This window comes from Fusarium keratoplasticum, chromosome 5 (genome assembly GCF_025433545.1).
Source record: "Fusarium keratoplasticum isolate Fu6.1 chromosome 5, whole genome shotgun sequence".
In the NCBI taxonomy this organism is placed as follows: domain Eukaryota; kingdom Fungi; phylum Ascomycota; class Sordariomycetes; order Hypocreales; family Nectriaceae; genus Fusarium; species Fusarium keratoplasticum.
In genome coordinates, this window is record NC_070533.1 from 3,185,640 (window position 1) to 3,196,896 (window position 11,257).

At 53.3% G+C, this 11,257-nt stretch overlaps 4 protein-coding genes across 4 annotated transcripts; 2 read left to right on the forward strand and 2 right to left on the reverse strand.

The window, feature by feature from the left end:
- Positions 1–789: 789 nt before the first annotated feature.
- On the reverse strand, positions 790–1,938 carry NCS57_00762700 (NmrA domain-containing protein; the record flags this gene model as incomplete). The annotated part of the gene is made up of 4 exons (XM_053057470.1): positions 790–1,046; positions 1,101–1,433; positions 1,480–1,633; positions 1,681–1,938. 4 exons carry the CDS (start codon positions 1,936–1,938, stop codon positions 790–792), a joined length of 1,002 nt encoding a protein of 333 aa, XP_052913665.1.
- A 1,384-nt stretch (positions 1,939–3,322) lies between these two features.
- NCS57_00762800 (uncharacterized protein) lies at positions 3,323–4,568 on the reverse strand (the record flags this gene model as incomplete). The annotated part of the gene is made up of 2 exons (XM_053057471.1): positions 3,323–3,918; positions 4,025–4,568. 2 exons carry the CDS (start codon positions 4,566–4,568, stop codon positions 3,323–3,325), a joined length of 1,140 nt encoding a protein of 379 aa, XP_052913666.1.
- A 2,650-nt stretch (positions 4,569–7,218) lies between these two features.
- NCS57_00762900 (chitin synthase I) lies at positions 7,219–10,279 on the forward strand (the record flags this gene model as incomplete). The annotated part of the gene is made up of 4 exons (XM_053057472.1): positions 7,219–7,237; positions 7,437–7,672; positions 7,739–9,510; positions 9,559–10,279. The coding sequence occupies 4 exons, from the start codon at positions 7,219–7,221 to the stop codon at positions 10,277–10,279; spliced, it is 2,748 nt and encodes a 915-aa protein (XP_052913667.1).
- Positions 10,280–10,687: 408 nt separating this feature from the next.
- NCS57_00763000 (uncharacterized protein) lies at positions 10,688–11,068 on the forward strand (the record flags this gene model as incomplete). Its single annotated transcript, XM_053057473.1, has 1 exon — positions 10,688–11,068. One exon carries the CDS (start codon positions 10,688–10,690, stop codon positions 11,066–11,068), a length of 381 nt encoding a protein of 126 aa, XP_052913668.1.
- Positions 11,069–11,257: the final 189 nt, after the last annotated feature.

The window sequence follows — 11,257 nt, forward strand, 5'->3', positions numbered from 1 at the left end:
GGAGATCGGTGCCTCAGGGGCCGAGGAGTGCTGCAGCACCGTCAAGGCTCGGACGAACACGACCACCAAACTACGTAGCGCAGGGGAATTAAAAGTAAAAAAAATCAAAGAGCACAAATAAAGGCCATAGAACAATGTCTGGCCAAAGAATTTTACTTTTGATTTCCGGCGCACTCTTTTGGGGGGAGTGTGCAGGTGACTGCGATATCTCTTCGTCTGAACTTCTCGCAGCCCCGAGATATAGCGAGCAGGTTTACTGTAAATGCACTAAACCAAAGGCTGAATTGCCCAGGCAGCAGAGGAAATCACTCGACGAGAATTGAGGGGCATTGATTTTGGCACGCCTAACAATGAGTCTGCACCGAGCTTGCGTGCACCCCTTTGTCCTTGGATATCACGGTAGGCTTGCACTCGACATGTTTGATTTTATCTCGGCTACATAAATTTATTTATTTGATCCAATTGTTTGGTATTGAAGTTTATCCCCTCTGCGATGCGGAACCACTGTCGGCGAGCCTCTATTTGCACCCTTTGACCTGTGGTTTGGAGCAGTCACCACGCCGACACTGACGGTTTTTCCATGGGCAGGTTTTTGATTTATAAATTCGATACCTCCGACACACTCAAAGACTAGAAGGCTACCTGTTCTCTCTCTCAATCCCTACTACTACTTGCTGGCTTTGGTGCTGACGACATGGAATCATCAGAACCTAGACCACCACTACTCCCTCCTCGACCTACAAGACTCCGCTACTACCCTCCACCCCGAATAGAAACTGAGCTCGACGACTACAAAGCGAAGTACTTTCCAAGGAACCTCTCCAGCGTCATCAGCTTCGCATTGTCACCGGACTCTCCCTTGGCCTCGGCCGCCCTCGCTTTCAGCTCACCCGTGGTGTCCACGTCGTTGGGAACGCCATAGTACAAGCCGCCCGAGTGCTGGCAAAAGCCGAACATGTACTTGACCGTTTCGAAAGCCTCGACTCCGTACGTCTCCATCGTCTTCCAGTCCTCAATGGGTACGAACCGGGCCTTCTTGCCAGTCACTGCCAAACTGTCAGCTGCTTGGACAATAAATCAAAGGGACATCTGGTACGTACGCTTCTCAAAGCCAGACACGAGCTGTTCAGGCTTCGAGCTAGAGCTGATGCCTTGGGTGAGGCGTCCGTTGTGCTTGCTGGGATCGAGGAAGATACCGTGGACAAGATCGCCGTAGTCGTCTCCAATCGAGATGAAGGGGATCTCGTCATTGCCACCCCAGCGAGGGATGTGCAGAGTCAAGTATCCCTCTTCATCAGGAACAAAAGGGAATCCTCCTAGGACAGGGGCAACTTCCTCGACGAGATGGTTCTCCATGTACCAGCCGGGGCTGACGATGTTGACAGTCTCGAAGACACCCTTGCTCTTGGCGTATTCCCCAATGGCATGCTTCTCTGCGAGGAATTAGAAGACAGAATTCCGTCATGAAAAAGAACATACCCTCGAAGGCCTTGTTGGGGACAGCTCCTCCGGTAATCTCGGACGCGGAAGCCATGCCACTATACACAAAGTGACGAATTCCGGCCTCTGCGGCGGCATCCACGAGGCTCTTGCCCAAGTCTGTCTCGCTTGGACCGCCAGGTTGGTTCACAGCCTAGATTTCTATTAGATAATTTCTTGCTGCTAATATTAACAACTTACAGGATCATCCGAGTTCGTGTTGACAAAGACTCCCCAGCTGTCCTTGAAGGCCTCGACCACTTCCTCTTTGACAAGACCATCAGCCTTGACGACCTCGACACCCTGCTCCTTCAGGGCCTTGGCCTTGTCAGAGTCTGGGTTCCGAGTGATGCCACGGATCTTGAAAGCTTGGGCTTTGTTCTGAAGAAGGGACTGGACAACGCTGCCGCCTTGGGCGCCAGTAGCACCATAGACAGTGATGAGTTGAGGAGAAGACATTGTGGTGGATCAAAGTTGGTAAAGAGAAGGATGGATAAGTGTAAGCTTAAAGGTATGCTTGTCTGGGATTTGAGTGCTGATGGATTGAGTGCTGATGAACTTGTTGTACAGCTCGACTACGCCCGTCCTTATATATTCGACGATGCTCTTTACGATCCTTTCGAATCCCAATCTCCGCAACACTCACGGCTGACCCGAACAAGATGCAATACTCAACGAATTTCTAATCACAAAAAACCGGCCGCGTCTTGCCCTTCCACACAAGTCCGCACTTCACGATGGCCTCTGTCCCAGTTTTGCCTGGGACGGCGTAACCTTTGGGTCACACAAAATGCCAGATTACTCCGACTCCTGTCCACGGGTCAGGATGGACCAACCAGAGCCCACGGATGGTCCTGGGAGTTTCTCATCATTTTGCCAGGGCCACGCAGTCCGCGGGTAGCGAAGGGCGGGTGTGGCTTGCGCTAGGTCAAGTTGATACGGTGGACGCGTTGGAGGTGAGTACGACGATTATTAATTCAGCCCTAGGCGAATTGCAAGATGGAGACGGTTGCGGAGGAGCGGACTTTGGATGGGTCGATTGTTTATGCTTGAAGTTAGTTCTACAGGCCGAGATTTCATCTACCAAGACAGCTCAGGAATAAAATAATCGAGGTGTAGCGAAGCTTGAAAGGCTTGATAGTCTCTGACGATGGACTGGAGTAAGATTGGGTCCTGCCAGTGTCAACAGAACGAGGCGTCTGAAGCGAGGTGTCAGCAGCTGCCAACGGCCGTCATCAGCTACCCGCTTAGACGCAATTTTCGCCCACCGTTTCCAAGCAACAGGAGCATCACGTGCTCCTCACTTGACTCGGTCTGGTGGTCTAGTGGTATGATTCTCGCTTAGGGCAAACCCGAAAGCAAGCTTGCGAGAGGTCCCGGGTTCAATCCCCGGCCAGACCCTTTCTTTTGCACTTTTTGTCGGCTGAAGCATGGTGCTGCTCGCTTGGTTGGTCTTTTTTGCCGGTTCCCATCACCCTTTGAGTGTTATGGTTGAGATGCGCAGACATTCCCCTGTGTGACGTTGTGTTATGATCTCGTGTAAGTGACGAAAGTAGGAGCAATAGCGGGAGATGAGAAAAGGGTCAGCATAATCTCCTCAATGTCGTGGATAATGTTTTTGTCTGCAACAACGGGGACAATTCAACTGGTATCAATATTGTGGCCCTATTCCATCTAACGTACTGTCTTCATACACTAATGCTGGACCCCATCCCCAACTCCTTCCCATCAGTTGACTAGAGGTACAAGAATAAGTGAGAACGAAACAAGAACCGGGCTTCTAGTACTGATGAAGCCGCAAAGCCTAAACGAAAACCCACACAGACTCCTCCAGACCAATCCTTTATCGTGAGTTGTCGGGCAGTTCCCACCTCTGTGTAGTCTCGTGCGCCGTATACACGGGAGGTGGACTGCTCGTCTGTCCTGGCAGCTCAGGTGGCCTGGCCTCTCCCGACATCTCCACTCGAGCATCCCGTCCATCCATCTCCAGATTCGGCCGCCAGCCGTCGCCAGTCATCTCGTGTTGTCCAGGGACCTGGACGGGTGGGCTCGGTGTCACGGCGGGGAAAGGTTGAACCTCACGTTGGACTCCAGCGCCAGAGAGTTCGTTGGTATGAGACACAGATGAGACGGGAGAGACTGCGGTGGCACCAACGGGCTTCCTTTGTATCGTGTCTTTTCGCTCTGGTGCAATGCCAGCGCCACCGCCTGCGGCAGTTTCGGTGACGGGTTGTGTAGTCGGGAGAGTCTGTGCTTGTCGTTGCTTTCTCCGTCTGATGAACCACCAAGCAAATAGTCCAATCGCCGCAATAGCCACCACAGGTACTGCTACACCAACGCCAATCTTGACGGCCGAGTTGTCGCTCGAGTCGGATAGGTTGATCTGTGCAGGAGATCCGTCCGGGTTCACATAGTAGGTCGAGGTCGCCTCGACAGTTACTAAGAGAAGTGAGTTAGCACAAGACTCAAGTTCCACACGCCAGACACAGGCACAGTACCTGGAGCAACAGCAAAGGAACCGTCGCCATGAGTAGCAGGAACTTACCCCGCGACTTGGATGGGCCTGCGCCTCCCTCTGTCGTCTGTGTGACGATGGTCAAGTGTGTTGTCGTCTCCACCGAGCCCGAGTCGACCGTTTTGCTAGGCTCCGCGTTGGTGCTATCATCGTCATCCTCCCCTGAGGGTGACTGAGGCTCCTCCGTCGCTTCGGCTGGGTTGTACCAGTTGGTGGCGCCAGGCTGAGTGAACCCGGCCCCCATACAATAAGAGGCGTAGATGGACTGCATGGAGCTCAGGTCTCGAGATCGATCTCCTGCTGAACATGTTTTCGAGGCGCACTTGGACATCCAAGCATCGGCCTGGGATGCCGACGCAGATGCCGTAGCACAATAACAGTTGTTGTCATAGGGGTCATCGCAGCCCATGGCCTTGCCCATGTCGCTGACGATGGTGTAGTAGAGACATTTGCTCACACATGTGTGTACAACGTTGTCTAGGTCTCGATTGATGGTGACACTCTCGAAGTCTACGGACATAGCGAGAGGGAATAGGTAGAGCCAGAGGCTAAGAAGAGACATTAAACGTGCCATTTTGTCAAAGTTGTACCCCAGAACCAGGGACAAATAAAGATTGAGTTCTCACTATGAGTCAACAATAGCAACAGACAAGGAGGAGAGTCGACCAGTACCACCAGGATGGGGTCTCGGTCCTTATGAGTCCCCAAGGACCTCGCCGTAAGACCTCCATCAATGCGGCATAAATTTACACCGTCCGCCAAGTCCTCTGACCTCTCCATGTCCTCGGGCGTGGTTCATCCCAGCCAGATGAGGTGCAACAATCGGGCGGGAGTTGCACCCGCCGATAGAGGTGACTGTCCGACATGAAGATACCAGGGGTGAAGACGTCCCATTGGTCATTCTCCCATGATAAAACAGCCCTTTAACCCTAAAACTGCATGAGCTGAAAAGACTTGACTGGGCTAGCAAGCCTAGATGCGACTTTAAAACGACCAAGGCTGCAAGGGCAGGGCCTTGGGCGGGAGGGGCTGTCGAGGCGGCATATCGCGAGATGAAGCGCGGCAGTCATGGACAACTTTCACTCGAAGGTTGCTGTAAGGGGTTCAACGGCGAGGTAGCTTGTCCAACTCTGAACAAGATTTCGGAGCTCATTGTCCCCAGAGACAGGTGGAAGACTTCCCACTGCGAGAGGATCGCTGTCGACGATCCCAAGGGCGTGACCTTGTAGTAGGGTTACCTGCATGACTGCTCGATGGTGATTGGTCTAGCTTGTGATGAGTCGAGAAATCCCTTCCATACAGAAGCATGCGAGGATGGGCCGTTGCAAGGAGGAAGGATTTGGATCTTCCGGAGGCGCCCAGATGTGGTTTGGAGAGAACGAATGAGGTCAAGCGGTTGTTTGAGCGACATGCCAAGGGACGGACCGAGACACCTATTGGCCCGTGGTGGAGGAGCTGAGCTGGGTCCCGTGACCCTACACATTTCAGAGGGCGCTTCATTAAGGTTATCGTGAGGGGATCAGGTGGACTACGGAGGGTGGGAGACGACGATGAGCGGCATGAATGATGAGGAAGATGAGAGCTGTCATCTTCATTTGAGTCGAGAACTGCGCTGGTAGAGAATGCCAACTGGCTCAGTTTGACTTCTCAGCAAGCCATCCCCCAGCCTGACTCTTACCGTTGCATCTCAATGACATGAAGGGTCGTGTGGCGGTCGCGGGAATAAGCAACGAAATAAGCCCGTGCAGAAGCCAAAGGGCTGATCATGGTACCTGGCCTTGTGTTTCCCCAAGACGAGATGAACAAGACTGCCTACCTATGGATACTAATTCATGTGTTGGGCTTTCTGCAGTTTCCCCTTCATCTTGGGCGCCTGCAGTGGACGTTTCTGCATGTTTGCTGGCGGGAGATGAGATGAGGACCAACAGAGCATGACAGGCAGGGCGCTCCACATACAGGCGACAGCAGGGCGATAGCCTACATGATACGCGGAAATGCCCACCAGCGCCAGAGCAACGGATGCGAAAATGACGGGGCGAGGCAAAGGGTATGCGAAAACCGCTCGCAAACTGTGCCATGCCACGCCATCCAATGCCATGCGCCAACTGCCCTGCACGCGGAACAGAGACGAGCCGAATAAGATGCTGTGGCGCAGTAACACAATGACACTTTAGGGAATGACCAACCCAGAGATGCAATTGTGGCGGTCTATTGACGGCTGAGGTTATTTTTATTTTTGGTCTCGTGCTGATCAGGGCCTCTTGGCATCCCGTCCGTGAGATAGAGACAACATCCCGTCTGGCAGTTGCAAGCAGGCGAGGATTCCGCAAGCAGGGGGGGTCGGCTGCGGAAGCCAGTCAGGCAAGTCAGCAAGCCGTGATAGGTCCATTCGGTCTTCCCTCACAGAGACCGACGGGTAAGCTGCATCAAAGGAAGGGAAGCGAGCAGCGAGGAGGACCAGAACGCCTTGCCTGAGTTCCACTAGGGCCTGGCAGACTGCGCAGAGGCTTGCGACAAGGCTCGCCGAAGGCACTGCGGGCACCAAAGCTGGATAACATGGCTTGTCCAGACCCATCTGGGCTGGATATTTGGCGGGGGCTCGGCCTGGGGCTAGGCTTTGAAGGGAACTGGGATGGATCTAGCTGGGGCTCGGCTGACAGCCAAAGGAATCGGGCTGAGGAAGATGCATTACTACTTCTCATGATGACTGCCCTTTGAAGCTGACTGTTTCTTCTCCTTCTCCACTTCTTCTCTCTTGCTCTGTTACCGGCCTCTCTGAATCACAACCATACATACCTAATAATTAATTAGGTAGCCGTTGAGTGCATTCCGGCCGCATCGACGCATTCAGCTGCCACCCTAGCACCCCACTCCCCCGACAACGCCCACGGGCATGTAGGTAAACACTGTCAGCTGCTTCACGACAACCTTACTAAGGTCCATCACTGCAGGGCCACAGCATCAATTTTTGAGCTTCATCTTTAACCACCAGCCTCACCACCTCCTCCATCGCACAAGCAACTCGCCTCTCCCCCGCCGGTTGGTGCCGAGCCCCGAGCGCGACGTCACTCACTCTCGATCAAACACGAACAATCTCCCCCCCAGGCCCCCCTTGTTTCAGAAACCCGGGCAACCGCCCGCGCAACCACTTGCGAACCCCAACTTGCGACCCTTTTGCCGACGATTGCAGAGCGCCCTTCGAGTGCGCATAAACTCCCGCCGTCATGTCTTACAACCGCTTAGGCAAGTCCAATACCCCCATTACCCCTTGATTGTCGGATGCTCCCTCTGTCGCCCTCGCTTGCGTATGCCACAGACGTACACGAGCGTGGCGGAGCATCGACAAACCCAACCCACTCGGCTCCGAGCGAAACATTACCTCTGCGCCTTCAGACACTCTGTCCAGTCTCAATACCTATATTCTAACCTTAGACTCGCGCAGACGACGACTACTACAATAACGAGATGGATCAGCGCTATGGCGCGCAGCAACATCGGACGCCGTCGCCAGGGCAGCAGCAGTACGGGCCCCAGCACGGTTACCAGATGGAAGAGAACCCGTTTGACGACAATCGCTACAATCAGTATGGTCACTCGCAGTCTCATCTGAACATGCCCTCGGGCCCCGACCCAAACAGACTAGGAACTCCCAGCGACCGACTCGACCTAAATGCAGCGGTAAGTGCTTGTGCTGCGTCTTTCGCATGGGGATTGCTGGAGCAGATACACTGACGTTGCTTGTAGCAATCCGTCGATAATTTGTCCGGGTATGGCCACGGCGGCGACTACGCTGTCAACCCGCAAGACCACCACGATGCGTACGGAAACCAACCCTACGAGCCTCGCCCCCAGGGCTACGATACCTATGACCAAGGTTACGATCAGCGGTACGACCAAGCTTATGATGACCCGGCCGACCGACCCATGCTGCAGCATCAAGACTCGGATGCGCCTAGCGAGCCATACCAGGACCAGCCTCAGCAGGGCGGAATCAAGCGATGGAAGACTGTGAAGCAGGTCAAGCTCTACCGAGGAAACCTCGTGCTTGATTGCCCAGTTCCTCCCGTTCTTCTTTCTCAGGTTAACCACGGCGAGCGTGATGAGTTCACACACATGCGATACTCGGCCGCGACGTGCGATCCCAACGATTTCTTCGACAACGACTTCACTCTCCGACAGAAGCTGTTCAGCAAGCCTCGACACACCGAATTGTTCATCGTTGTCACCATGTATAACGAAGACGATATTCTCTTTGCGCGAACCATGACGGGTGTTTTCAAGAACATTGAGTACATGTGTAACCGACCCAACAGCAAAACTTGGGGGCAAGATGCCTGGAAGAAGATTGTTGTTTGCGTGGTCAGTGATGGCCGAGCTAAGATCAACCCGAGGACAAAGGCTCTTTTGGCGGGTATGGGTGTTTACCAGGAGGGTATCGCCAAGCAGCAAGTTAACGGAAAGGACGTGGAAGCTCATATTTACGAGTACACCACGCAGACACATCTTGCGATCAAGAACGATGTGGTCCAGCTTGTACATGGTCGCCAACCAGTTCAGATCCTCTTCTGTCTGAAGGAGAAGAACGCCAAGAAGATCAACTCTCATCGATGGTTCTTTACGGCATTTGGCAACGTCCTTAACCCCAATATTTGCGTCCTCCTCGATGCTGGTACTCGACCCGGTGGTAGCTCGATCTACCATCTCTGGAAGGCCTTCGACCTGGAGCCCATGTGCGGTGGCGCCTGTGGTGAAATCAAGGCCATGTTGGGCAAAGGAGGAAAATTACTCCTGAACCCTCTGGTTGCTGCGCAGAACTTCGAGTACAAGATGAGTAACATCCTGGACAAGCCTTTGGAATCCGCCTTTGGATTCATTTCTGTGCTGCCCGGTGCCTTTTCCGCCTACCGATACGTTGCGCTCCAGAACGACAAGAACGGCCAGGGTCCCTTGGAGAAGTACTTCCTCGGTGAGACGCTTCACGGTGGTAGTGACGCTGGTCTTTTCGAGTCCAACATGTATCTGGCCGAAGATCGAATTCTGTGTTTCGAGCTGGTTACCAAGAGAAACTGCCACTGGATCCTGCAATATGTCAAGTCGGCTACCGGTGAGACTGATGTGCCAGACACGATTACTGAGCTGGTCCTTCAGCGTCGTCGTTGGCTCAACGGTTCATTCTTCGCTGCCATCTATGCTATTGTCCACTTCCTCGACTTCCTCCGGTCCGATCACACCTTCTTGAGGAAGTTTGCCTTCTTCATTGAGTTCATCTTCAACACTATAAACATGATCTTCGCCTGGTTCGCTATCGGTAACTTCTTCCTGGTCTTTAAGATTCTGACGACGAGTTTGGGAGACGATAGCTTACTTGGTCGTACCGGCGAGATCCTGGGTGTCGTCTTCACCTGGCTCTACGGTGTCATCTTGATCACATGTTTCGTACTGTCTCTGGGTAACCGGCCTGCAGGGTCTGGTGGACTCTATGCGGCCATGGTTTGGTTCTGGGCCGGCATCATGATGTAAGTGTGCCTTTCAACTATGATCTTTCGAGGCTAACAATGATCCAGCTACCTTCTCTTCGCTGCAATCTTCATCTCTGTCAAGTCCATCATGGCCGACGTGAATGACGCGGACGGATTCCAAGTTTCTGACATCCTCAAGAATAAGGTCTTTTACATGCTCATCATCTCGGTCATGTCGACTTGGGGTATCTGGTTGATCGCTTCCTTAATCATGCTGGATCCCTGGCACATGGCTACCTCATTCGTGCAGTACATGCTCCTTACGCCAGCCTTTACCAACGTTCTGAACGTGTACGCCTTCTGCAACACACACGATGTTTCTTGGGGTACCAAGGGTGACGACAAAGTGGAGAAGTTGCCCTCTGTCAATACAAAGGACGGCACGGCCAAGACAGATCTTCCGGATGAGGGTGATCTTAACGCGCAGTATCAACGAGAACTTACTGTTTTTGCCCAGAAGGAGGTGATTGTCAAGAAGGAGCCGACTCCCTCGCAGCTCCAGGAAAAGCAGATGGACTACTACAAGGGTGTCCGCACTGGTGTCGTTCTGATCTGGATGGTGACCAACTTTGCCATCGCCGCTCTGGTGCTCAGCTCAGCCGGCCTGGACAGAATCAGCACCAGCAAGGAGGACAAGGAGGATGTTCAGACGCAGCGATCAAACATTTACATGTCTATCGTGCTCTGGAGTGTGGCAGGTTTGAGTGCCTTCAAGTTCCTCGGTGCGATGTGGTTCTTGGTGGTGCGCATGTTCCGAGGTGTCTAAGGTGGACGGAGTGTGCGGTGTTGGTAGGGATCATCGAGGAGATTTGGATCCCCTTGACATTATACCCCTCTTACGACTATAGCGAATGCTGGAAGCAGAACTGGAAGCGGATGGTTGGATCAGCGTGTGGGTACACTTTGATGCCATGATTACTGTATATGTGGAAGATGGTAGGAACGGCGTTAGGCGGAATGTTAAACATTATCTTTTAGATATGCATATGTCGGGATGGTCTCATGATGACTCGAATCCGTCTTATCCATTCAGTTGGCTGTTAACAAGAACGTGAGGGCGGTTTGTATTGTGAGGTTCTGTGGTTATGTTGGGTCATGGTAGTCGGATTCACAAAAGTCCGGCAGCCACATATCGCAACTCCAACCTCGCAGCTTCAATCTTTGCAACTCAACAATGTCACGCACCGCAGGACTCTTTAATTGTCTAATCCGCACACATCACATCACATCGCGAAAGAAGCTCCAGCGCGTCCGGCGCGCAGCCCAGCAGCTCAATGTAGACTGGCTGCTAGTGCGCAGCGGCGGATCGCCAGGCATCATGTTCGCCGAGGGCCGCGACGAGGCGGGGCTGACCGAGTGGGTGGCAAGCGTCCAGGCCCTGCGGTACAAAGATTTCCGATGCGTCGCGAAGCCTGCTCCGGTGGAGGAGACGGGCAAGAGGGCGATGGGGTTTGACGAGACTGAGTCTGTGGCGGAGTTTGCGAAGGAGATGGAGGGGAGGGGGTTGGGGAGGTGGTGGAGGAGGGCGATGGGATACGAGAATGGTGGTGGATGAAAGACTTCAATTGGCTATTGACGCGCGGTTTTTTCGATGTTTGGTGATAGGATTTACGAGGGCAACGCGTGGTGCCGCGCGGCCTTGAGGGACGTTTGACAAAGGATCATCAAGTGGCAAAGGCCTGAGGGGATCGCGGCGAGGCTAGTTTCTTGGTCTGTGTTTCAAGAGGTGAGCTTGTTTACTGGT